Below are 25,227 nucleotides of genomic sequence, written 5' to 3'. Positions count from 1 at the left end.
GCAGACGACGGCGGTGTGAAGGCGGGAGAGACGTTGGGCGTGTGCGTGCCCGGGGTGCAATGCCACGGCAGATGGACAAAGTATGTAGGTCGAGGTACCCGTACATTGACGGTGGAAAGGACTGGGATTATTCTGCAGTCTGCTGGGGCCGGGAAACCCACAATGTTCGTGGCAAGATGTTGGTATTGGTTTGCTGGTATCGTCGGGTCAGGGTTAGGGTTGAGCTGGACGCACTGACGAACAGTAGGCGTCAGAAACGACGTAGATACCGCTCGGTCAAGAGAGTCGACCAGGTTGTGCCCTTTATAATTTATTACTCCTGCAGAAGCGACACCTTCAAGAGGCCCGGTGCTCTTGACAAATTGCTTCCCTCGGCCAAGAACGTCGCATGGATCATCACGACTCCCACGTGTCAAAACTTAAGCGCGCCCTTTAGATGGATTCGTCCCCAATTCTGTGGATACCATCTTCACGCAGTCGTGTAGTATCCCAAGGATCGTTTCAGCCACTAACGCGTCGCAAAGCAAGGCTACGTATTTTATTAATCTAGTTTTTCACCATGCAGTCTCCATCGCCTCCATCGCCTCCATCGGCAGACATCCAACTCCGTCAGTCGCGGCCGAAGCCGCTCATTTGCGACCCCCACGCTGGACGAGGCGTGGAACTGACCTTCTCTCTTTCTGCTTCTTGGTTCGTCCTTGTCAGAATCCGGAACCGCTCCCATGGCTCGAGACCCATATCAGTAAATGAAACCGGGTCATCACGGGGCAGTGAGCCCTATTAAAAGCTTGCAGTGCTGCAATGCATGTTCGAGTGAACAAGTGTAAACCCCGGACCAAAAGGGCGGACGGCTTGCCTCGTCCTGCAGCAAAGACAAGAACAAAAAGACCATGGCTTCGAAATCCGATGCCCGGGTGGCAAGCACACACTCTCCAGCACTACTCGAAGCACACGCCAAACAAGAAGCAGGTCATCCCGAGGACCTCGTTGCCCGCATATCCACCCTCGACAGAGCCTACCAGGCCTCGCCCCCCGATGGCGGTGTCCGAGCCTGGTGTCAGGTGCTCGCGGGACACCTGATCGTCTTCAACACATGGGGCTACATGATTAGCTTTGGTATCTTCCAGCCTTACTATGCGGAGGTGCTGGCCATGGATCCCTCGGCAATCGCCTGGATAGGCAGTGTCCAAATCTTCCTCGTCTTCCTGGTCGGCACCTTTGCCGGCCGAGCGTTCGACGCCGGCTATTACAGGGCTGCTCTCGTCATTGGCAACCTGCTTCAGCTCGCGGGCATTGCCATGACCAGCGTGGCCCACGAGTACTGGCAAGTGTTCCTGGCCCAGGGAATATGTCAAGGCCTCGGGTGCGGAGTCGTCTTTGCGCCCACAGTCGCCAATGTTTCGACCTACTTCTCCAAGAAGAAGAGCATTGCCATATCGCTCGGAGCTTGTGGGGGGGCTGTGGGGGGCATCGTCTTTGCCTTGATGGCACAGCAGCTTCTGCCCAAGCTCGGCTTTCCGTGGACGGTGCGAACGATGGGATTAGTCGTGCTGGTTTCGTCCGTCATTGTCTATCTGCTGGTCGAGCCAAGACTGCCGCCGAGGAAGTCGGGTCCCATTGTGGAAATGGCCGCCTTCAAGGACAGCACATATCTCCTGTTTGCCGTCAGTATGTTCTTCACGCTGTGGGCTGCATACTTTGCGTACTACTATGTAGGTCCTCTGCGCCGGACAGTCAACCCCCTGCCAGATTTGCAACGCATATCCAAGTAGCTACTCCGTACTTACTGCATCCAGGCCCGGGCGTATGCTCTCAATGTCCTGGGCGGCTCCCAGTCGACGTCCTTCACAATGCTCCTCGTCATCAACGCCGTCGGCATCCCGGGGCGTCTCATCCCGGCATTCATCGCCGATCGATACCTGGGAGCCGTCGACACATTCATTCCCTCCATCTTTTGCGCAGCCATTTGCATGTTCGGCTGGATAGGCGTCCGGAACGTGCCCGCAGACTACGCCTGGCTGTGCATCTATGGATTCTTTGGCGCCGCCATCCAAGGCATGTTCCCGTCTACGCTGGCCGGATTGACCAAGGACCTGAGCAAGGCCGGCACAAGGATCGGCATGATCTTCACAATCGTCAGCGTCGCAGCACTGACGGGCCCGCCGCTGGCAGGAAAGCTGATTGAGGTGAACGGCGGGAGGTATCTGGCCGTCCAGATCTGGGGTGGTTCGTGTCTCGTGCTGGGCGGGCTATTGCTGCTGGGGGCGAGGAAGGCAAGCAAGAAGGATGAGGGCCGGAAACAATGAAGCCGTGCACCATCCGGCACGCATATAGAGCACACACATGTAGAAACGATGGACGCGAGTAGCCAATTGACGATAGACTGAACCCTGCCGGGGCCGAGCCTGTTGGTGTTGTACGTAGTGCGTCTGGTAAGAACGGAAAAGCCGGTTTGTCGTGTGCCCATTGCTGATCCCCACTTCAGCTCAAGCCGGTTTTTGTTGAACGGCAGGCCAATGTTCAAAACCCTTCATTCTCACAGCCCAGCATGTTCATGTTCTCAGCACCATGGATATGCCAAAGCTGCACACGCGTGCGCCAGCGCTCATACTGGCGACAATTCACTCGCCTCGCTTCGAATCGGACCTCGAGCGCCGTCGACGCCAGAGTGACAACCACGCAGTTGCCAACCACCACGACACCGCCCACGCCATCAACACTGGCACCCAGCCTGCTCCAGCGCGCCCAGTCCCTCTTTGCCGAGCGTGAAGCCCTGCAGAAATCCCTCAACGCCCGGTTCGACTCGCAAAAGGCCCGCCGCGCAGGCGAGCTCGACCGCGTAGCCGCAGCCCTCGCAGCATGGCGGCAGTCGCTCTCGTCCATCCGCGACCTCCAAGCCATGGCGGACGACGAGCAGGACCCCGACCTGGCGGCCATTGCACGCGATGAGCTGCAAACCGAACAGGCAAAGCTCGAGTCGCTGGGAAAGAAGCTCTCCGCCAGCCTCACGCCGCGGCACCCGTTCGCCGACCTGCCGTGCATGATCGAATTCCGCCCGGGACCAGGCGGCCTCGAGGGGCGGTACTTTGCAGACTCCGTCTTCAAGATGTACAAGGCGCTATGCCTGCGCCGCGGCTACCGCGCCAACGTGCTCAAGTACGAAATGGCCGACGCGGCCGGCGACCAGTCGTCGTCGGCGGGGGAAAGCCCGCTCCAAGAAGCCATCCTCGAGATCCAAGACGCAGGCGCCTACGACACGTTCCGCAGCGAAGCCGGCATGCACCGTGTGCAAAGGATCCCCAGCACCGAGAGCAAGGGACGGGTCCACACGAGCGCCGTGGCAGTCTGGGTGCTGCCGTCGTTCCCAGAAAGCAGCAGCAGCGAAGCCGACGCCGACGGCCCAGACAGCGACTTCTACGTGAACCCGCAAGAGGTCAAGGTCGAGACGACGCGGGCCCGCGGTGCGGGCGGGCAGCACGTCAACAAGACAGAGTCGGCGATTCGAATGACGCACCTGCCCACCGGGACGACGGTGTCGATGCAGGACCACCGCTCGCAGCAGCGCAACCGCGAAGACGCCTGGAAGCTGCTGCGCTCGCGCATCGCCAGCCAGCGCGCCGAGCAGCGCGCCGAGGCCGCCGCCCGGCTCAGGAACAGCGTGCTCTCGCAGACGCAGATCACGCGCGGGGACAAGATACGGACCTACAACTACAACCAGGACCGGTGTACCGACCACCGCGCCGGCCTCGACGTCCACAACCTCCCCGACGTGCTGCACGGCGGCGAGACGCTGGATCGCGTCATGGACGCCGCCAGGGAGTGGCTGGTGGCGAGGGAGATTGACGCTCTCGTCGCCGAGGAGGAGGCCAAGGCGGCCGCTGCGGCCGTCGGTGCCAAGTGATTTCCGGCAGCACATGCGTGACGGTGTATTTATGTCTTGTACCATAATGTATACCCTGCTTCAATGTATAGAGGGTCTCTCGGGCAGCTTCCTATCCCGGTGTACATGGCATTCGCAACGCCCAGCAGTCGTCGGCAAGTGAGACAAGCAGACTACGTTGACCGAGTCGGTATATCGCAATATGACTCTCCGTGATTACACTAACTCGAGCCGTGTCAGCGCACGCGCCTTTCTCCCGAACCCAGACATCCCACAATACCGTGATACCATCGTCGCTCATATACTCTAGATGAGGGGAAAAAAAAAACAAAGAGCCTTCCCACATGCACCAATTATTTACCCATGCCCATTATTTACCCATGTCCCTGTCCTCCCGTGCATTGCGACAACGACAACCGGTTGCATGCGGAAACAAGAAACTCCGAGCCCCCATTGCAACAAGAAAAAAAAAATGCACCTCCGTAAGAATGAAGCCGTGTAGAAAATCAACTGTCCGTGTCCATGGTAGTCGTAATCATTGCCACCTGTCGCATCACATTAGACCCCCCAGGACGACCTTGCCGATGCTGGCCACCTCGGTCTTGACGTGAGCTCTGCTGTGGTCTTCAAACTCCTTCACCACGCCCTGCACTATGATCTTGCGCAGCTTCGAGTCGACCTTGGCGAAGAGCTCGGCCACCGGGGCGGAGCACTCCTTCGGAGTGGGCACCAGGGCCAGCAGCCGCGAGTAGCAGTCGATCAGGACGTCGCACAGCGTGGCAAAGGTCTCCACGAAGTCGGGCTCAAACGGGAGCGCGGGCGTGAGGAGGTACGTGTATTCCTCGCCGGGGAAGAGGTCGCTCTCGGAGACGGCAAAGTTCATGACCGACGGCGTGGTGTTGCCGGCGCCGGCGCCGCTGGGGTGAGGGAACGCGTGCGAGTCGTCGAGGTGCATGTCCGCCGCCGACCCGGAGCGCCGCGACTTGCCGCCGGGGCGGCGAAACATGGTTGGCAACCGGGCCCGCGCGTGGGCCGCCGAGGAATCGCCGTGGAGCTGCTGGAAGGAATCAAACTCCGACAGCAGCGAGTTGAGGCAGCGCAGGAATTCGATGGGCGTGGACGAGTACAGGTCGATGACGGTGGGGATGGAGAGCCCGAGGAGGAGGTAGTTTGCCGCTTTGCGGGCGAGCTTGCGCGGGTCGAGACACTGCATCCGCGACAGGTCCGGCCGCTCAAAGAGATAGGTGTTGAACCAGTACACCCGGCCCTCGTGCCTGCACAGTGAGAGTTAGTAGCTGCGTCCGTGGCATACAGCGTTGCTGCGTCCGTCGTTGATGTTGTTGCGGTTGTACATACGCCTTTCGCAGGTATTCCAGCGTTGATATCCTCTTGGCGGCCACGTCGGTCATCTGCTCGTGTATCATGCTCGCTTCGCTCTGCTGCCAGGTGCCGGTGGCGGTGTTATTCAGCGAGGCGGTGGCCCCGGCCGACATGGGAGGCGGGAAGTAGCCGCCCCCTGCAGCGGTGTTCGTCCTGCTCATGCTCGCAAGACCGCCGGCTGCGCCGCTTGGACTGACGGGGCTTCGGACGCTGTCGTCGACACCTCCCACGTCCCGCTTGTCGCGGTTTTGAAGCTTGGCTGCGGCGGGCAGTGCGTACTCGGGCAGTGCTGGCGGCGCGGCAGCGTCTGTGACAACGGCATTGGGGTTCGAAGCAGCCGCCGAGCCCACGGAGGAGCCTCTCCTACGCGCGGTTCCGGAGAGCGAGGCTTTGCGCGAGAAGGAGGCCTTGCGAGACTCCTTGACGGGAGCGGATGTAGGAATGGGCGGCGGGGGTGACTGCGGCGGGTGATGAAGCGGCTCGACGCTGCCGTCACGGGTTGATGGCCTCGAGAAGGAGCCGGGGTTGGTGAAGAGGGCGACGGAAAAGGGAGCGCCGGGGAAGACGGGCGTCGAGGAGGAGGTCGGCGTAGTTCGCTGCATGGCGGCGGCGGCTGTGTGACGGGACTGCAACTAATAAGCTTGGGCCGGATTCGGCGTCGGTGGATGACCACGGCCAAGGCCGACTGGGTGATTATTAAAGTTGACGTCTAGGCGCGGTGCGAAGTAGTGCAGTCCGGCACCGCTTGAGCGGAGAATGGCAACGCGGGCTGTAGAACGCAGCCGGGTGGATGAATGAAGGCGTCGTCAGAGAGTCAAGGTCGGCAGTGCAGCGGCGAGATCAGCTCAACTCCAGAGCCGACTGCTTAAGTAGCGTCGTGCTCGTATGTTTGAGCCAGCATCGAACCTGTAGTCTGGAGACGGGGGAATCTGAATTTAATGTAGATTCAGGAACATTGCATGGAGGTGGCGTGCCCCCCCCCGTCGACTTTTGGTGGGAGCCGCAGCGGATTGGGAGGCTGAGCTTTGACGTGAATTGGCACATGTGGAGATGGCGCCGCAACTCTATTGGCCACGCTGCGTGCCCACCACGTGCCCTGGCCGGGATGGTCCGGGATTCCTGGATTCCTGGATTCTTGTCGAGACTCGAAACGCAGGACGCCGCATGTCGGTACTCGCCATGCCCGACGTCACCACCGACCTAAATATACCTACCTACTGCCGCTCGTTGTTGGCGAGAATTGCACCGACAATTTTGACTGATGGCAAGGCGGAAAAACGCCGCCCCCCCGTCAGCCATGTCGCAGCTGATGCAAATTGCAGGGACACACTCGGCAGAGTCGGCACAAGAAGACATCAACAGTCGTCAAGGAGATGGTGATAATACGCTCATTTCGAGACTGCTCTGCCAGGGCAGGGTTACCCTGACAATGGCTGTCCTTTTCCAGGTTATGTACTTGGATCTAACTAAGCACCCTCCGTGTGACAGACGTCCTCGCAGCTCAACCCGGAGCAAACGAAATGATGAATTCCGCGAGAGCCTCAGAACAGCTCCGACTCCCGACCCAGCCTCGATGCAGGAGATATCCCCTCCGCGGGGACACATGGATCCTGATTCGGCGGATATTGCCTTCCCCTCCCCGTTTTCTCGTTTCATTTCCCCTCCCATTGACTTTACTATGCGCCTGAAACCCTGTTGGTCTGTTTCCACCACCGGTGCCGGGCTGCCCCTGGCTCGGCCGTGGATTAAGCTTTTGCAAAACAAAATCTTTGGATGAGATACGGAGAGATGCAATTTTTTTTATTTTTTTTTATCGCCTTGGCTTTAATTGCGCTTTCGTCTATTTGTGTGGGCTTCCTTTTCTTTCTCCTTCTCTCTTTACACACACAAACACACACACACACACACACACACACATATATATGTATGTATATAGGTTTACTTATTTTTTTCATGTTGCCTTGAAAAAGCCATCTCGATAGGCAAATAATATGCATTAGTTTCTTGGCATTGTTCCATTGCCAGACATGGCGATGCAGAGTTCGACCTTGTGAGGCTACTTGACCGTTAGATTGCATTGCCCTACCGGTTTCCCCTTCAGCTTCACTTGCCAAGGGTCTCGAATTTGTTTCTATATATAACTCAAGCTTACACGCTATTTACAGAAAAGTATACTGAGCGAGAACCCCACAGCTGCGGTGGCTACGGTGTCGGCAGCGGCATAATATTAGAGGCAGTGCTAGAACACACGCACCCTCCGTCCGGAAGACTCGTGGCCGGCGGCTGTTCACACGTAGCTTCGGGGGTGAACCCGGTAGTAGTAGCGGTTGTGGTCGACGAGGGCGCAGGCGGCACCACGTCAGCTTTGATGAGAACCGGAATAATCTGCCCGGTTGACAGGCCAAAGGGCCGGTGGTTCAGCGCGGTGAGCAACGCGGCAATTTCACCAGAGTGGCTCGTGACGCTGATCCATGTAGAGCCGTCGTGGGTAAAGACGTCGTCGAGAACGGCCTTGCTACGGGCGACCTGGTGGACCGGCGTCTCTCCCTTGTCGGCTTGCCATAGCTCGTCCTTCTCGGTGAAGCCGTCCTCAAAGTTCCATCCTGGCATGAATTCGGCAATCTCGGACTTGGTGGAGCGGCGGTCGCATGTGTGGATGCTAATGTCCTCGCGGAAGAGTTCCTTGATGGTGGGCACGAACGGGTGCTTCGGGGGCGTCTTCAGGGTGCCAAACGTCGTGTTGGCCGTTTGGAGACATCGCTTCAGGGGAGAGCTGTAGTATGATTCAAAGTGCGGCATGCTTTGCTCCTCGTGGAGCGTCTTGTAGAAGCTGTTGGCCTTTTGGGCCTCACTGAAGCCGTCTGCAGTCAAGACCGGATCGGCCCACGTGATGGTGCCGTTGCCTTCTAACTCAGCCCAGTAGCACTGGAGACTGACGTGTCAGATGTCACCATGTCCCGAGTTGAGGCGACGCGAGGCGAGAGGGCGTACTCACGTTCCATGCAGGCGTGCCATAGTAGCTCTCGGCGACGTTGTGGTAGCCCTGACCATGGCGCCCAAAGAAGACGACCTTGTACCGGGTGCTTTCGCCCTTGCCACAGTCGTGGTTGAGGTGATGAACCCACTCGCTGAAGCGCTGCCATTGCGACTGGATGCCGTCAGGGTCAAACTCGTCGTCCGTGGGGTATTTCCTGTCTATCAACCCAAAGTTGTGCTGAGCCTGCGTACGAAATCCCGTGTCAGCGCGAGCACTTGAGAGAAGGTGAAAAAAGCAGGGCGAGGGAATGGCCACGCCACACGCCATTGGGCTGATTCTATTTTTCTGTGTTTTTTAGTCTCCCTTGCACGTACATAGTCGAAGCCGCTTGGATTCGTGTCGGGATCGTCTTGGAGAAAGTAGCCTGCCACGGACGTGTACTGGATTTGCCTGCCCTTTGCCTCATGCCATGGCTCCATGGTGTGCGATGCAAGGACTAGCAAGGCTGGGAGGGACAAAAACTTCATGCTCGGGCTGACGGTTAGCAGCTGTGCTGTAGCCTGTACGAGGGGACGGCGCTGAGTTAATTGATTTATGAACAATGGAAGGCGATGCACATGTTGGAATGTTGAATGTCGACGACGCCCAAGCCGGCGCCAATGGATCGGCAACGTGGATGTGGGAGTGAGTTTTGGGCTTATTTGTTGCAGCCAGCCGTCAAGCTACTTCGGTTCCCACTGAATCGACTGGATATGCGTGAGGCAGCGTTGATGCACAGAAGACACTCGAGTCCCTTGTTCAAGCTGTGCGTAGTTGTTTTCCATGGACACCAAGTGAAGGAATATGGTATCCGGCGAGATGGATCAGTATCAGGAACTGCACGTGGCCAACCCGGATCACTCGGCCGTAATCAGATGCCGTCACACCAAAAATGGCGTAGCCAGAAGCCACGTTTTGTGTGTGTTCATCATTAGCCCTCGATCTTGACAGATGCGGATTAACGCGACGAGTCCGCCACAACTCATGACTCTCCGCTCCACGAGGTTTAATAAGTCGCCATCATCCATCAAGCAGTCGTCGCCAATGGATGCATCTGGTGTCTGACATCTGGCTCATGCGTGCTAGGCGGGCTGTGCCAACGCGAGCAAGGAGCACAGGGAGCAAGATGGGACAAAGGGGCTCCTGCCTCAATCCCTCATCAAGGGCCCCCTGGCCTTGGCCCCCTTACCGCCCGGCGAGTCCGCATGTGAGGTCCCCATTCCTAATTTGACTGGACCCGGACCCGGACATGGACGTCTGCGATGGACACATCTCCCAACGCAAAAACCACGATCCAACCGCAGACCTGGTTGTCAGCCGTATCGAAAGCGATTCACCACATGTGCATCTGTCATACCTTCCCTTCCCCTTTCCCATCCATTTGACGACTGTCGCTGCTACCCCACCATGAGCATGAGCGCAGCTACCGAGGAGGGGCAGCCACAAGGGGAGCCTGCCCCTGAGCTGCTCGACGGCCGTATTTGGGTTGATGGCTGCTGGGACTTCTTTCACCATGGTATGTCAACAAGCTCTCGGATGGGTATGCCTTCATTTTCACGGCTTACTTAATTGCTGCTGTTAGGTCACGCCGGCGCCATGGTTCAAGCCAGGCAGCTCGGCGACGAGCTGTATGTTGGCGTGCATTCTGACGAAGAAATTCTGGCAAACAAGGGCCCGACCGTCATGACCCTGGAAGAAAGGTATGGCGCCGATGGAATCAGTCCCAACTTTTGAGCTTGTCGTCATTCTGATCCGCGACTTAGATTGGCAGCCGCAAATGCTTGCCGCTGGGTCACCAAGGCCATTGGCCATGCTCCATACGTCACCGAGCTTCCTTATATCACGCACTACGGCTGTAAATATGTCGTGCATGGAGATGATATCACTTCTGACGGTGACGGCAACGACTGCTACCGCTTTGTCAAGCAGGCTGGTCGCTTCAAAGTTGTGAGGCGCGCTCCGGGCATCTCCACCACCGATCTCGTTGGCCGCATGCTTCTGTGCACAAAAACGCACTTTATTCATTCTCTACAAGAGATGCTTGTTGGAGAGGAGGGGTACGGAAGCCCCGACGAACGCAAAGCCCAGGGAAAGACCATGCTAGAGCGCATGAAGCTGTACGCGACAAATGAAACAGCAAAGGCCCCCGGAGCCGATGTGTGGTTCTGGAATGCCTCAAACCAGGCCAAGGCGGGGGACACTGAAGAAGAGACGGGAACATTTGAGAAGCTGCTCACTGGCATCGGCCCTCGGCCAGGACAACGCATTGTTTACGTGGACGGAGGATTCGACTTGTTTTCCAGTGGTCACATCGAGTTTCTGCGAAGAGTAGTCGTTGAGGAAGCGAAAGTGGCCGGCAAGTCGGACTGGTACTCTGACGAAGCCAAGAGCAAACGCACGAGCAACGGCGGCAAAGATTATGACCCGGCGTTTGTGGTTGTTGGAGTCCATGACGATGAAGTGATTAACCAGTGGAAGGGTGTCAATTACCCGATTATGAACATTTTCGAACGCGGTCTTTGTGTCTTGCAATGCAAGGTATGTGCTGCACTGTTGCATCGTGGTCTTGGCCAACGGACAGGCGAGACATGATGGCAGCAGGCTTCTGCTTGCCAGTGGTCCTGACTTTTTATTGTAGTACATCAACGCCGTCGTGTTTGGCGCCCCGTTCACCCCGACAGAGTCATACTTGAAGTCAATGCCATGGGGTGTTCCGGATGCCATCTATCACGGCCCGACGGCGTTTATGCCGCTGACGTACGACCCGTATACCGCGACCAAGAAGATGGGAATCTACCGGGAGATTGGGCAGCATGCTTTTGCTGAAGTTAATGCCGGCGAGATCGTGCAACGCATCATGAAGAGCCGCGACAGGTACGAGGCGAGACAGCGAGCCAAAGGTGTCAAGGCAGAGGTGGAAGCAGCAGCTAGACAACGTGAGATATTGGAAGAGGAGCAGCGCAGCAGGGAAGCCAGCACCGGTGCTGGGGATGCCGTTGGTCCCAATGCGTAAGCCGCGCGGACTGTGAAGAGCTGTGGTTGACGACGAGCTGCATATTGCGTATTGCAGCGTGCAGGTGAGAGCACAGGCGGGACATCAAGTATCACTGGCACATGATGCAGCGACCCATGCATTTATGGATCGGGTTTTTTTTTGTCTTGTGTTGTACTCGGACCGGATACTACGAGCCTCTTGTTGGATGGCTCTCGACAAAGGTCGTCCATGGCAGACACGAGGGCCAGGGCAGGTGAAGCGAGGGGCGGCTTGATTCACCCCCGGGCCACTTGTGCAAGCCGGAGAGAAGGAATGAAAGCAAAAGTGAACAGACAAAGATGGCTGGCAGCGTCGAGTTGATGACGAGGTTTGGCAAAGGCAGGGCAGGGCGGTGACGCTGTAGCAGTCGCTACCGAGTAGGAAGAGACACACGGAGTATCAGTGATTGGAACAAAACAGAGAGGAGAAGCTCGAGCGTGACGGATATCACTTATCAGCCTCGGAATGATTTGGACTCTGGGGCTGGATGGCAAGGTCAATGTTGAACCGCGGTGGTAAAACCATGGTCACGCGGGCAAGTGTGTGCTTTCAACTACGCAGCACTTATTTACGAAAGGAGAGTGTGGGAGGCGCGGCGGCCGTGTGCACTTTGCGCGAGCTTCCCGGCAGGTATTCGTGTTACCCAGGACGGTGATCTCATGAACGGAGAGCGACGGAGCGCGTGAGAATTTGTGTGTGCTGCCACAAGACAAGAGTCGGAGAGAGTGAGTGCGATGACCAAGGGAGACGACCTCTTGAATGAGGAACCAAGTCGAGTCGACGAATACAGTAGGCATCTGTTTCATTGGCTGTGGAGCAATAAAGCTTGTTTGACTGCGTTGGAAAATGGACTGCAAAGTGAAATCTGATGGTGTCTGGGTGAGCACAGCGTGGTGACGTGGGCGGTTGGCGGTAGGCGGTTGACCATTTGCATGTCATCAGACAGCTAAGAGCAGCATTCCTCCGTACTAGACCAGAAGCCCGACGTTTACGCAGGGCAGCGCGGCTATCCGCGGCGGTGTTTCGGTGAGAGCAATTCCGCCCTCGAGTGCTGGTTGGACCATCGTGGGGCCCCTCCCATGAATCGCAAAACGGACAACGGCATGAGCTCTATTACAGACAGGCCTTAGTGCGCCCTTGTGGTCTCGGCGAAATTCTAGAGACATTCTGGAGAAACCCAGACGCGAATGCGTGGGGGGAAAAACGGCTCACGAGCATTCCTTTTGTCCCGGGTGACTTTATCATGACGCACACCGCCACTTTTATTTTAGTTTTTTCTTCCCCTCCAAGGCTGGCTGAATCGGCGTGCATGGTGGGCTGGGGGCGAGGCCGGCAGGTGCAGTTGACAAGTTGACAACGATTGTGAGATGATGGATGGACGACGACTTGTAGAATGACGGCCACGACGGCAACATTCGTATTCAATCGCCAGTGCCTATCCAGACAACTCGGCACGCCCGCCGTCTCAGGTCGGGCCGACGGACATGTCTCCTCGAGCACGGCGTACTCGGTACCTACTCAATTGGATGGTCTGGCGCTGCCTGTGTACTTGGGCACTCGAGGAGCCTGCAGCCGTCTGTCTGCCTCGACTCCACGGCTCGGTTCCGCACCGCTTGGCACCGCTTGGCCCGGCCCGGCGTCGCACAGCTGCGGAAGCGTGGTTGCGGTGCATGCTGCTGCTGCTGCTGCTGCAGCAGCACAGGCCGAAGACCAAGACGGGGGTCGATCGAGCCCTTCCATTTCGTCTCTCCAGCATCGCAGGCGCGCTTTTTAAATGGGAATTGATTGAATTGTGCCATCGAGCAACCCCCCCTATTGCGTCCCCTCCCCGTCGTGCACAGGGCCCGACCGTGCAGACCCAAGTTGAGGTGTAAGCCGACTTGGACGGGCCTCGCGGAGTGCCGTGGAGGAGCGGCAGGCGTCGGAGGGCCTGGGTCGCGCCTACCAACCCTGCGGCTTTGGCGACGAGTCACCTGCCCACCTTGCTTTCCCGATTGAGCGAGCGCCCCCTCCATGGGGCCACGGGCGGGTCTGCCGAGCACGCGGGGCGGATGGGCGGCGGCTCTCCACGGAGTACCGAGTACATTTTTTTCCTGTCCCTTGGTTCCTTGTTCCATGTGCGGCCGCCGTGTTCCTCGGAAACCAGCTTGTGTTGGCCTTGTTGGCATCCTTGACGGCCCATTTCGTGACGTGCCGATGCGACTCGCGCACAGATAACCTGCGTCGGCACCTTGTATGCCCGGTGTCCTTGTCTGTCTGCCTTGCTCACTTAGTGTTTGGTGGCCCCAGCCATGCGGAAATGGAGGTGTCACGGAAAGGCAGGTACTTGCCTGGCTGCTGCCCACACACGGATGGGACGGTGTTGAAAGGAAAAAGTAAAAAAATAAAAATAAGAAAAATAAAAAAACAAGCCCGAGACGTCGACTCCACGCAGAAAGCACGTCACGTCAAAAAGACACGCGGCAGAGAGCAAGAGAGAGAGGGCGGGAGAGGAGGGACCGCGATAAGAAAAGACGGGGCGCGCCTTTCCAAGGCAGCCCAGCCCAGCCCGCTCACGCTGTCTCTTCTCTTCTGGGAGACGTCCGGCTCGGCTGCCATGGGTACGGAGTACTTATCAAGAATGAATGCTATGGGTACCCCGGCACCCGGTCCCTTCGGCACTAACATGAATACAGAATAACTTGATACTTCACGGCGCAGGCACGGGGGTGCTGCTAACTACTTCTGACTCGCTCTCTTTTTAAACCGCCCTTGTTCTTGTCTTTTCCTTCTGCCCCCCTCCCGAACACACTCTGCAAACACTGCATTCTTGCATCCGCGGACGACACGACAGGGGCGGAATCCGCTTCATGTCTTGTAAGTGCGATTGGGCCTTGTTTCTTGTTTCTTCTTCTTCTTCTTCTTCTTCCTCTTCTTCTGCTCCCCTTCTCCGCAGTTGAGCGTGGTTGGAAACCTCTCGAAAAACCAGACTTCCGCTGAGACCTGGCCAGGTCGAGAAATCCTCTGATCCAGAGACATTGCCACATCACGAGCACCCAGGCAGCAGCAACAAGTCACGAAAACACACGAGCGAGCACCACAATGGCCCCCTCCGCCGTCCCCCAGCAGGACGTCAACCTGACCGGCGCGGCCATCCAGCGCAAGGAAGCCAGCGTGCCCAACGGCGACGGCGGTCAAAAGGCGGCCCTGGACGCCTCCAGGCTCACCTACTCGCTGACCAAGTCGCCTCGACCCGTGCCCGACGAGGCCACGGCCAACGCGGGCGACGAGACTGTCGCCACCGACCACATGGTGACGGCTACGTGGAAGGCGTCGACGGGCTGGGGCGTGCCCGAGCTCAAACCCTACGGGCCCCTGAGCCTCATGCCGACGGCATCGTGCCTGCACTACGCCACCGAGTGCTTCGAGGGCCTCAAGGTCTTCCGCGGCCACGACGGCAAGCTCCGCGTCTTCCGGCCGGACCGCAACTGCGCCCGCATGCGCATGTCGGCCGGGCGCATCTCCCTGCCGCTCTTCGAGCCCGCCGAGCTGGAGAGGCTCGTGGTGGCGCTGCTGTCCGTCGACGGCCCTCGCTGGCTGCCCGCCTCCCGGCCGGGCAACTTCCTCTACATCCGCCCGACCCTCATCGGCACCCAGTCGCAGCTGGGCGTCCAGGCGCCCAAGGAGGCCATGCTCTACATCATCGTCACCTTCATGCCGCGCATGGACTCGCCCCCCGGCGGCATGCGCCTGCACACCTCCCCCGAGGACATGGTGCGCGCCTGGGTCGGCGGCTTCGGCTACGCAAAGGTCGGCGCCAACTACGGGCCCTCGCTCGCGGCCACCCAGGACGCTCGCCGCCGCGGCTTCCACCAGATCCTGTGGCTGTACGGGCCCCAGGGCGAGTGCACCGAGGCCGGCGCCTCCAACTTCTTCGTCGTCTGGCGCCGCAGGGACGGCCGCACCGAGATCGTCACCGCCCCGCTCGACGACAAGCTCATCCTCGACGGCGTCACCCGCCGCAGCTGCCTGGACATTGTGCGCGAGCGCATCCCCGCCTCCGAGGTCGTCGTCACCGAGCGCAAGTACACCATTGACGAGCTGGTCGAGGCGGATGCCGAGGGCCGCCTCCTCGAGGCCTTTGCCGCCGGGACTGCTGTAAGGATGAGCAAAGCAGATGCTCTGCTGCCCTCCCGTCGCCCTCTTTGAAAACCACACGTGCAGTTCCCCCCTGGCTGACTCGTCTTCCTTCATAGTACTTTATCTGCCCGGTTTCGCAGATCCACCACCGCGGCAAGGACATCAACATCCCCATGGGGCCCGAGGGCAAGGCCGGCGAGGTGACGACCAAGATCAAGACGTGGATCAGCGACATCATATACGGCCGCGAGCAGCACCCCTGGGGCGTCGTCATCCCCGAGAAGAAGGAGCAGTGAGTGAATCGGGGTGCTCGGGGCCGCCCGGGGACCACGGCAAGTCTTTTGCTCGCCTTGTAAGAGAGATCCACAGAGAGAGAGAGAGAAGCGATTCACGGATGGAGTTTGCTTTTGGAAGGGCACTTTTTCGTTTTTAATCACCCATGTTCGGTTAGAAGGACGGTTGGATTTATTTATGCCTTTGTAGTTGTCTTGCTTTTCCCGGGCACTGGTTGGGCGTTGGGGGCGAAGTGTTTCCAGCGCGGCGGGCGACATGCGTGATGGATGTGCAATGATGGTCATGAAAGTAAGAGCTTTTGCGGTGTTCCGTCTTGCTGGCCTCGATGCGGCTTTTGCTGGGGTTGCCCCGGCACGGTGCGCCTTGGGTAGTTATAGTTACTTGCGTACTTTGGTAGGCTGCTGGGCCCTGGCACGAATTAAGGACGCCACGCCTGCACGCAGAGTGGCCGTAGGGGACCGGCTCGCGCAAAGTAGCCCGTGTTGTACGCTTCGTCTCCTACGTTACGTCATTTGCTCGTTTCATAAAGTACATGGTTGGCAAACTTCGTGCCGCCGCGGCTGCGCGCGCGCCGTGCGCAACCCCCTTCTCTGCTACCTTGCAGTAAAAGTAAATAACTACTGGCTGTAGCGTCTCCCGCTGGCGCCGCCTAGTCCGCCACGATGGCCTTCATCACCTTCTGCGACTCCCTCCACAGCAGGTCACGATATTTCTTGCTGCTCGTTAGCCCTCCTGGTGGCGCTGGCCGGACAGCGGACGGCTCGCTCACCTTGTCCATGTGGTCCAGGTCGGCGGCCTTGTCCCTCACTATGCCGTCAATCTCGTGCACCAGGGCGTCCACGTCCTTTGACGGGTCTGGGTCGTCGTCGGCCGCTGTCGCCGTCATCGCCTTGGCTTCCTCGGCGACACACGCCGTCCACTCGGCGTCGAGGGACGCCAGCTCCTCTTCCGCGGCGGCCATCTTGTCCCGGAGCGCCGACAAGTGCTGCTCGATGGTGCCCCGCGGGAAGCGCCCAGAGTGGCACACCGTCATCGATAGCGGGTACGAAATGTTCTCGTACAGCGCGGCGGCGTCGCTCAGCGTCGCTGCAGACTCGGCGTGGAAGGCGTCTATCTGGCCGGACAGGGATCTGTGGACGGCCTCGAGGTTGCACGCGACTGACTTGTACGTCTCCTCGCCGCACCGGGCAAATGTTTCTGTCGTGCTTGGTTACCAAGTGCGCGGCAGGGCGAGGGCGGCAGGACTACCTGCGAGATTGTTCATGATGAATCTCCCCCCGTCCGGGGAGTGATGCGGTGCTGGTGCTGGTCGCGGGCCGGACACCGAGGAAAAGGCAGCCCGCAGCTGCTTGTATATGTCACTGTGCCTGCGGTGCGGCTCGGACGAGGACGCAGAGGCGTGAGCTAGATGGAACGGGTCCTCGCTGCACAGCCTGGCGCGGAGGGCGGAAACTGGCTTCTCGGCGGCCGTGGAGGAGCTCGCTTCGGGAGAGCAGTCGTCGAGTGGGCGGGCCATTGCGAGTTGGACATGTCAGATGGGACGGCGTCGGTGGGAGAGCTTGTCTGGCTCGGCCGAAGGCATTCGTGACAAGGCTCCGACAGCTGGCAGACGGCTGGCCGTCAGTGCCCGCGCTGCACTCCGCCAGGAAGACGGCAAGACACGTCATGGCCGTGTGTATTGATGCAGGCAGATTTTTCATCCTCACCCTTCCGGGCCGTCACGTCCTCAAGCCATCTGTATTCTCCAAGCCCAACGTGACCTCGGCCACGGATACAATGTCCTGCCAGCTCACCATGGCACCCTCGCCGACATCGTTGCACGCCAGCGTCTTGGACACAGGCCTCAGCACCTGGACCCAGCCGCCATCGCCGCCCCAATCCTCCTCGAGCGTCCTGATGTGCTTGGCCGTCAGCGGGTTCCTCCACATGGCCGTGTTCATGGCGACGGCCACGACAATCTTCTTGCGGACGCCGTCGACGGACCCGTCGTGGTCCCACGCCCTCACCACGCTGAGCAGCAGGTTGTCGCAGATGCCCGCCACCATCTTGGCCATGGTGTTTGCGCTCAGCGGCACAATCATGAGCAGGTCGGCCCATCGACGCAGCTCAATGTGCAGGATGGGCGCCCCGCGCGTCCACGGCCTCGTCCACTCGGCGGAGTCGGTGTAGATGCCATCCACGTTGGGCAGGCGCCGCACCTCGGCGACGCTGGGCTGCTCGTCCGACTGGCCGCTGAGGAAGTGCTCTGCCGCGGCCGTGAGGACCAGCCGGATGGAGAGGTTGCCGTGGTAGGCGAGGCCGTTGATGACGTTGGCGACTTTGATGGCGGCGACGGACCCGGACACGGCTAGGAGGAGGTGCTTCTTGCCGTCGTTGCGGGCGAGGGACACGTTGCCCGCGGGGGAAATGTCTGCTTGCGAGTCGGACACATTTCTTGATGCCTGCAGCATGGCGCGTGTGTTTTTTTCGTCGTCGTGTCTATAGAGTGCGGCAGGCAGTTGTCTTGACTCCTGATGGCGGGCGGCAGCGCGGCAGACTCCGACGTGAAGACGCAGGTTTTTTACGTCTTTAAGCGTGGCCAAAATAATGCAAAACTGGAGATGCAGCGCGGCAGGCAGTGAAAGTCAAAGGTCTATATAAGAATCAAGGTCGAAGTGTGCGTCATGAATCGTGGTGGATCAGTCACCCACCACGCCGTCCATCACTCAGTGGGACTAACCGGCAAGGGCGCTCATTTACACGAGCGCTGATTGGCCAGCTTGCCCAGCGCCCAGGGTCATCTTTCTTACATCATGATCCGAGAGGCAGCAACAGTTCCCAAGCATCTCAGCCATATTTCTCCCTGCCCACCGACAGCTTCATCGCCCGTTGCCGTTCCAGATTGGTCAGCGTTCGAGAGCCATGTTTTCCCGACGCGTCGCAGCCGTACGTAACACGACCGCCCTTCCGTGAAACCCATCTTCCTCCTCGCACGCACGAAGCATCTCCGTCCCTCGCAACCCCAAACTGACCCGTTGGTCGGCAGAACTTGCTACGACACGCCGGTCGTCCAGCCGTGCGAGCGCCCATCTCGCCCCTGACGCCCGTCCCGTTCCAGGCCCGCCTCCTCTCGGAAGCGACGCGCTCCGCCATCGACAAGGCCGTCGCCTCGGCGCCCGTGGTGCTCTTCATGAAGGGCACCCCCGAGATGCCCCAGTGCGGCTTCTCCGCCACCGTCATCAAGATCCTCGGCATGCAGGGCGTCAATCCCGACAAGTTTGCCGCCTTCAACGTCCTCGAGGACGCCGACCTGCGCGAGGGCATCAAGGAGTACTCTGACTGGCCGACGATTCCTCAGCTGTACGTCGACAAGGAGTTTGTTGGCGGCTGCGACATCCTGCGGACAATGCATACCAACGGCGAGCTGGCCAAGTTTTTTGAGGACAAGGACGTCCTCGTTATGGAGGGCGATGCGTGAATGCCGGGCAAAAGAACAGGACAGGTGACGCGTTGAGAGGAGACAACTAAACTAGATGGTGGTCCGAGGGGTTCTGTGTACGATTATCCTGGTGGCAGCGGGTGGGCTCCTGCGAGATACCAGGTTGAACACAAGTTTCTTATCTCTCTTTAGACATTAAATGACGGTCATTCTAGCTGCCGCTTGTCCCTTCTCCCCTGGACGCATTCCCGCTCGGCCTTTGCCCTACCACCTGCATTTTACAAAGGGTATGCTGCGCCGTCAGCTCTCATGTCGCTGCCCGCAGACCAGATCCGCGTCCCGTCCACGGGGTCAACGACGTGGCGTATAATCTGGCCGCGTCCAAACAGTCCCCTCGCCGTGCCGGTCACGACGCTTACCTTGTGGCCGAGCCTCTTAAGCCCCTCGACTGTTTCCTCGGGCATGCCTTGTTCCACATTCACCGTCCAGTCAATGGCGTCGCCGCTCTCGGGGAGCCCGCCGCCGATGCAGATTCTCGGGGCGTCGAGAGCCTGCTGCGGGTTGAGTCGACCGACGAGCTGCCCCAGCAGGACCTGTATATGGCCTTGGGGCTGCATGAAGCCGCCCATGACCCCGAACGACGAGTGGAGCGATCCGTCCTGCAAGTTGGTCACCATGCCGGGAATAATGGTGTGATACGGCCTTTTTCTGGGCTCGATCTTGTTGGGATGATTCGGGTTGAGGGAGAAGTTAGAGCCGCGGTTCTGGAGCGTAAAGCCGCACCCCTTGGGGATGATGCCGGTCCCGAAGCCCGCGTAGTTGGAGTTGATAAAGGACGCGGCGTTGCCCTGTGCATCCGCGACGGCAAAGTACACCGTGTCGCTGCTGGACAGGGCAGGTGAAACAAAGGGCGGATTGCCGTGTTCATGGGAGAGGACGGCCCTCGTTGGATCAAAGAGCTTGGCTCGCTCCGCCAGGTATTCCTGCGAGATGAGCCCCTGGACGGGGACCTTGGTGACGTTGGGGTCAGCGACGAACCAACTGCCATCTGCGAAGCCCAGCCTGAGGGCCTCGATCACGGCGTGCAAGTACGGGGCCGTGTTGAAGTCGTCGGGCCCAAAGGTCGGGATCTTGCCCTGCTTCTCCAGCTCCTGGATGATACCCAAGGCCATCAGGGCAATTATCCCCTGGCCGTTGGGCGGGTGTTCCCAGAGCTCGACGCCGTCAGTTCCCTGGCCGCGGAATTTGAGAGAAATGGGCTCGGCGGGCTCGCTGCCTGCCTCCAAGTGGTGCTCGAGGTCGTCGAGCTCCAACAGCCCGCCCAGACTCTGGACAAGCTCGACAAGCGCCTTTGCGATTCGGCCCCGGTAGAAGCCCTTCTTGCCCTCGTCGGCCAGGGTGCGGAACGTCCTGGCCAGCGTTGGATTCTTCATGATTTCGCCCGCGCGGGGGGCGCGAACGCCGGCCTCGGCGTTGGGGTCGACTTTGAGCATTTCTGCAAAGTTGGGCGACGCTTGCCTGAGACGGGCTTCGGAAGCAGCCCACTGCATTTCCGCCCAACGTCAGCAGGTACATGCACGAAGTAGACGGCGGTGGGTTTCAGCATTCTTACACAGTGAGCGGCATCTTCGTGCACGGCGAAGCCCTTCTCGCCAAGCTCAATGGCCGGGGCCAGAACACGCCCCAGATCGACCTTGCCGCTGCCAAACCGCTCGACGGTGTCGACCCATCCGGCCGCGGCGCCTGGCACCGTCACAGCCAGAGCGCTGGTCTTGGGGATTTCGGCATCATGCTTGTCGTCGGGAACGTCGAGGCCGTTGCGAACGGCGGCAAGGGTGGACCTTGCGCCGGCGCGACCAGAGCCGTTCATGGCCATGACCTGCCCGGCGGATGCGTCCCAGAAAAGGATGAACATGTCGCCGCCGATGCCTGTAGAGCACGGCTCCGTCATGTTGAGCCCGGCGGCTGCAAACCGCGCGTGGTTAGGAGAGACGACATCGCCGTGGTTTATGCCCGTGGTTTCTGGGGGAGAAGGGGGCCGGCGTACCAACTGCCACTGCGGCATCCTACAGCTCATGTTAACATGGGAGCTTGAGGTCTTCTGGGCTGAACGGGCGGGCGGTAGACATACAGCAGCGTTGCCTCCTGCTCGGAGCACGTCGAGACCGCATTTCGCGGCGAGCGGCTGGCTGCAGGCGACGATGCCGTCGGTGCTGTGGACTACGCTCCGCCGCGAGGCGAACTTGAAGGGGTCCGCGTTTTGGAAGCCGGACGAGCTGGTGGGCGGCATGACGGACGGACAGACGGCCGACGACGTGCACCGAGTATCATCAATTGATAAATTATACCAAGGCCGTAGTGCTTGCTACCCTTGAGAAGATGCAAAGAAAGGTTCAAGGGCTGAGGGGATCAAGGGGGTGAAGTGCGACGAAACGGCCGGGGACAAGAGCCCAAGAAGGGCGATTGGACGTTGCCGTGTTCCCCCACGTCGACGGCCAAGATGGAAGCTGTCCCAAGTGTCCCGCCATCGGCGCTGCGGGGGGATTCATTGACGTCAATGTTGCATGAACGGCGAGAGCGGGGGACATGTACCAGTACCGGGGTGCCTTTTCAAGTACCTACCTAGGTACCGGTACCTACATAGGTAGCTAGCTAACGTAGGCACCTCAGTACCTACTACTTGAGAGGCAACTTCTGAATGTCTGCTTAACCATCAAGAACAAGGTGCAGATGTGTCTCTCGCCACTCCTCTTGCAGTGTGGGATTCCTGAAGGAGCCTCGGTGGGATTCTTCTGTATGAGCAAAAAAAAAAAAAGAGCAAAGATATCCGCCTGCAACCCTTTAATCCCTTGTCGTCATTCGTCACTTATTAGTTGCTCCCCCTTATTCTCCGGACATAGACATTCTCCGTGACAAGCGTCATGCCATCCTCATGCATACATACGTGTTACATCTTGGCCCGGCCGACCTCCCTCTCCAGCTCCTTGACCACATCGTCAACGCACGCAACCGCATCGAGCGCCATGCCGTACCCAGCCTGGAACCCGCTACCGCCAGCGCCATAGTTGTGCACCAAGACACGGTCAGACCCTCCAACGGATATGGGCTCACGCTCGACCCTTGCTCCGCCATGGCGCGACGGTCTGGCGCCCGCAAACGCAGCTAGCATCTCGCATGGCCCGTCGCGCAGCTCGCGCGGGCAGAGGTCCTTTGTGCGGCTTATGATCGAGTCTGCTTCGTGGCCGTACGTAGACGGATCGCTACGCGCGCCGAGAAAGAAATGACTCATCATCAGCACGAATAGAGACACACTGTGCACTGTTGAGCAGACTTGCCTGTTGCCCTTTTGCATGAACCCGCCGAGGATGACGTTGCCATTGGACTGCGGCCTCGGGATAACGTACGTCTCGTAGTCTCGCCCGTGGCGCATCACGTTGCAGCGCATTAGGGGGGCTCGTGCGAGCACGACCTGGCCACGGGTAGGAAAGCACTTTGCGTCTTGGACGCCGGGAAGCGTCCTGGCCGCGTTGCCGGTGCAGTTGAAGACGACCTTGGTCCTGGGGCTGGCGTAGGCTGCCTGGATGCCGGGCAGCTTCTGGCGGAGGAAGCGCACGCCGTAGTGGTCCTTGAGGAGGCCGTGCAGATAGGCGAGGTGCTTGGGGGCGTTGACGGTGACGGACGTGCAGCATATGCCGTACTCGACGCCTTGGGGTAGTAGTTGCCGCGGGATGATTTTGAACTGGGATGCTGGTCAACGAGTGGGTTTGCCCTGTTGCGGCAGAACAGAGTCTGGGTAATGGATGCAAAACCTACGTCCTTGAGGTACTCCGACATGGAGTTGATCTTGTCGTGGGGCGGGTTGGCGTCCCAATACTCCATGGACTGCGTCAACGACACAAACGACTCGGTGGCGTGGTGAGTGGCCAGGTTTGTGAGGTGAGCGTAGCCCAGTTCATCCCAGCGGAGGGCATTCGCGTCGCCTCCCGATATGCCGGAGAAGTTGCAGCCGGCCCTGGAGAGGGGAGAGACAGGTCAGGTCCGGCTCGCGAGGTGGAAGTTGAACACGGCTGCGACAGCATACCAAGGCGAGGTGTAGGATGGCGCAGTATCGCCCGGGAGGTATTCGGCAACAACGGTTATGCAGCGGCCCAACCCACGCTTGCAAAGGACGAGGGCGACATCGAGTCCAATGATGCCGGCGCTGGCAAAGACGAGTTCACATCAATAGACCAGCAGACCAGATTTCGGGCTCACTCACCCCACAATGACGATCGAATCGGCTGAGGACGCAGCCATGGCCACGAGTTGACGAGGCGGGTTGATATTCGGGTTGCTGTCGGCAAGGTGGACCAAGTTCGTCTGGGGGAGCCCCGAGTGAGTCGGGTCTTTGATTGTGCCTCTGCGGGGAAATGTCTAGGTCAGGACATCGCATTTTGGGGCCGAGTCCGACATCGGTGCAACCAGTTGACATGACGGAGGACCAAGTCCGTCCCGTCCGCTCTTGGAACGGAGCAATGCCATGTTATCAAGTCAAGAAGTGTTCGAGAGGGCTAGTAGAAACACGCAGTGAAGGCGCTTTGCACGGTTTCTATTTTTCCTTTCTTTTTGTTCCATCCACTGTCACACGCAAACTGCATTAGGTGACCTTTGTCAGTGGGACGCCATGGCATTTGTTGAACGGTAAGATCCCAGTTCAATTCCTTGCCAGCCCAGCAAGTTTGACAAGATGGTCTCCGCAAACTAAGCTGGGGCGGCGAGTTGCGCCCTCCACTTCTCCGAGAAAAAAAAAGAACAGAGAGAGAGGAAGGAGAAAAGGGAGGAAAAAGGACCATCACTGAGCAGGACAGTTACAACTTACGAGAAAAGGAGTCGATTATCAACACTGCTAATTAATTGGACGAGGTCTGATGAGGCCGGATCGGGACTAGTGCTCCCGCTTTCGCCCCCGCAGCACCGGAGTGGAAATTGCCGGCCCCTCATCCGTCTCACCGCAACAACCTCTCTTCCTTCATCAAGTCCTGGAGTGCAGAGACATCGATTCGAAGGGCCGCCGTGAACTTGACCGAAATGTGGTCCGCAAAACTGCCCAAAGCTCGATTCCCGTCGCGCCCCGACGCCCTAGTGCCGCTCACGGCGATGCCTGCGCGACCCTTCTGCATCAGCGCACGGCTGCTAGCTGCCAAGAAGAAATCAACACCCGCCACGTCTTCGCAGGTCCACAAGCCGCACCCTACCGAGTCGGAAGAGGATGTCGCGGCCGATCGATCGCCCCTTGATCCCCTTGACGCCCCCAAAGCGGGCAACGTGAAGGCCGAGGCGGCAGCAGGCTCTGGGAAGGCGAAGTCATCTTCAAGCGGGCAGAAGCCGAAGACGGAGTCAAAGTAACTACGTAGAAAGAAAACACCACTGCCGCCATCTGACACGCCCTGCCCGGCCCGGCCACGGGTGCTGCAAGGCACATGGGCATTCATTCTACTCGGGGGCGTTTTGAGCAGGTGCACGCGCAAACTTTCTACACACCATGATGTCGTTGCTTTCTTTGGTGGCGGAGGGACAAAAAGAAGGTGAAAAGGAAGAAAAGGAGCTGCATTGAAACGTACTGCGTACGGGTTCTGTACCTGGCCTAGTATTAGTTAGTGTGATACAGGCAAAAGATTGGTTAAACATATCTTGTAGCCAGCACCATGGTTTCCAAGGTCTGGCGCAAATAATCGAAAGCCATGCCGAGAGTCGGCTGCACATGTTTCGGAATGCCCAGTGCTTGGTGATTCAGTTTTCTCTCTACGCCTCTGGCACAATCATGCTGATGCAGTCCGAATCTGTGCACTGCTGCTCCGTTTGGTAAAATAGCTCTGAGGTCCCCCTCCCCTCTCAAACCATGAACCTGAGTGTCCTCGGTCTCTCGGGAGAATAATCCAATCTTTTCAGAGTACGGAGTACAAGAACGGACGCCCACAATCCGCTCACTCCACCCCATCATCCCTCCACTCCGCCATCCAACCAGACGGAACGCGACCCCACATCCGGGATGCGACGCCCACTTGTCACGAGTCGTCCAAAAAAGCTGAACGACGGCAACGACTCGA

At 59.0% G+C, this 25,227-nt stretch overlaps 11 protein-coding genes across 11 annotated transcripts; 5 read left to right on the top strand and 6 right to left on the bottom strand.

Moving 5' to 3' along the window:
- Positions 1-890: 890 nt before the first annotated feature.
- MAM_07270 (MFS monocarboxylate transporter) lies at positions 891-3,901 on the top strand (the record flags this gene model as incomplete). Its single annotated transcript, XM_040826068.1, has 4 exons — positions 891-1,712; positions 1,797-2,226; positions 2,425-2,432; positions 2,486-3,901. The coding sequence occupies 4 exons, from the start codon at positions 891-893 to the stop codon at positions 3,899-3,901; spliced, it is 2,676 nt and encodes an 891-aa protein (XP_040675917.1).
- Positions 3,902-4,433: 532 nt separating this feature from the next.
- On the bottom strand, positions 4,434-5,862 carry MAM_07269 (uncharacterized protein; the record flags this gene model as incomplete). Its single annotated transcript, XM_040826067.1, has 2 exons — positions 4,434-5,154; positions 5,237-5,862. The coding sequence occupies 2 exons, from the start codon at positions 5,860-5,862 to the stop codon at positions 4,434-4,436; spliced, it is 1,347 nt and encodes a 448-aa protein (XP_040675916.1).
- Positions 5,863-7,462: 1,600 nt separating this feature from the next.
- Positions 7,463-8,716, bottom strand: MAM_07268 (Histidine phosphatase superfamily, clade-1; the record flags this gene model as incomplete). The annotated part of the gene is made up of 3 exons (XM_040826066.1): positions 7,463-8,185; positions 8,256-8,480; positions 8,612-8,716. 3 exons carry the CDS (start codon positions 8,714-8,716, stop codon positions 7,463-7,465), a joined length of 1,053 nt encoding a protein of 350 aa, XP_040675915.1.
- Positions 8,717-9,683: 967 nt separating this feature from the next.
- On the top strand, positions 9,684-11,289 carry MAM_07267 (Rossmann-like alpha/beta/alpha sandwich fold protein; the record flags this gene model as incomplete). The annotated part of the gene is made up of 4 exons (XM_040826065.1): positions 9,684-9,792; positions 9,859-9,976; positions 10,040-10,814; positions 10,915-11,289. The coding sequence occupies 4 exons, from the start codon at positions 9,684-9,686 to the stop codon at positions 11,287-11,289; spliced, it is 1,377 nt and encodes a 458-aa protein (XP_040675914.1).
- Positions 11,290-14,391: 3,102 nt separating this feature from the next.
- Positions 14,392-15,725, top strand: MAM_07266 (Branched-chain amino acid aminotransferase II; the record flags this gene model as incomplete). Its single annotated transcript, XM_040826064.1, has 2 exons — positions 14,392-15,447; positions 15,546-15,725. 2 exons carry the CDS (start codon positions 14,392-14,394, stop codon positions 15,723-15,725), a joined length of 1,236 nt encoding a protein of 411 aa, XP_040675913.1.
- Positions 15,726-16,372: 647 nt separating this feature from the next.
- On the bottom strand, positions 16,373-17,239 carry MAM_07265 (uncharacterized protein; the record flags this gene model as incomplete). Its single annotated transcript, XM_040826063.1, has 2 exons — positions 16,373-16,920; positions 16,972-17,239. 2 exons carry the CDS (start codon positions 17,237-17,239, stop codon positions 16,373-16,375), a joined length of 816 nt encoding a protein of 271 aa, XP_040675912.1.
- A 202-nt stretch (positions 17,240-17,441) lies between these two features.
- Positions 17,442-18,173, bottom strand: MAM_07264 (Flavoprotein; the record flags this gene model as incomplete). Its single annotated transcript, XM_040826062.1, has 1 exon — positions 17,442-18,173. One exon carries the CDS (start codon positions 18,171-18,173, stop codon positions 17,442-17,444), a length of 732 nt encoding a protein of 243 aa, XP_040675911.1.
- Positions 18,174-18,624: 451 nt separating this feature from the next.
- On the top strand, positions 18,625-19,180 carry MAM_07263 (monothiol glutaredoxin-5 precursor; the record flags this gene model as incomplete). The annotated part of the gene is made up of 2 exons (XM_040826061.1): positions 18,625-18,648; positions 18,749-19,180. The coding sequence occupies 2 exons, from the start codon at positions 18,625-18,627 to the stop codon at positions 19,178-19,180; spliced, it is 456 nt and encodes a 151-aa protein (XP_040675910.1).
- Positions 19,181-19,419: 239 nt separating this feature from the next.
- On the bottom strand, positions 19,420-21,431 carry MAM_07262 (acylase ACY 1; the record flags this gene model as incomplete). The annotated part of the gene is made up of 4 exons (XM_040826060.1): positions 19,420-20,685; positions 20,754-21,106; positions 21,189-21,207; positions 21,273-21,431. The coding sequence occupies 4 exons, from the start codon at positions 21,429-21,431 to the stop codon at positions 19,420-19,422; spliced, it is 1,797 nt and encodes a 598-aa protein (XP_040675909.1).
- A 657-nt stretch (positions 21,432-22,088) lies between these two features.
- Positions 22,089-23,437, bottom strand: MAM_07261 (NAD(P)-binding domain protein; the record flags this gene model as incomplete). Its single annotated transcript, XM_040826059.1, has 4 exons — positions 22,089-22,880; positions 22,955-23,153; positions 23,223-23,342; positions 23,400-23,437. 4 exons carry the CDS (start codon positions 23,435-23,437, stop codon positions 22,089-22,091), a joined length of 1,149 nt encoding a protein of 382 aa, XP_040675908.1.
- A 771-nt stretch (positions 23,438-24,208) lies between these two features.
- Positions 24,209-24,526, top strand: MAM_07260 (uncharacterized protein; the record flags this gene model as incomplete). Its single annotated transcript, XM_040826058.1, has 1 exon — positions 24,209-24,526. The coding sequence occupies one exon, from the start codon at positions 24,209-24,211 to the stop codon at positions 24,524-24,526; it is 318 nt and encodes a 105-aa protein (XP_040675907.1).
- Between the last annotated feature and the right edge of the window lie 701 nt (positions 24,527-25,227).

This window comes from Metarhizium album, assembly GCF_000804445.1.
Source record: "Metarhizium album ARSEF 1941 chromosome Unknown scaffold_29, whole genome shotgun sequence".
NCBI classification, from domain to species: domain Eukaryota; kingdom Fungi; phylum Ascomycota; class Sordariomycetes; order Hypocreales; family Clavicipitaceae; genus Metarhizium; species Metarhizium album.
The sequence above is the reverse complement of the archived record's forward strand: the minus strand, read 5'-3'. Positions and strand labels throughout refer to the sequence as shown.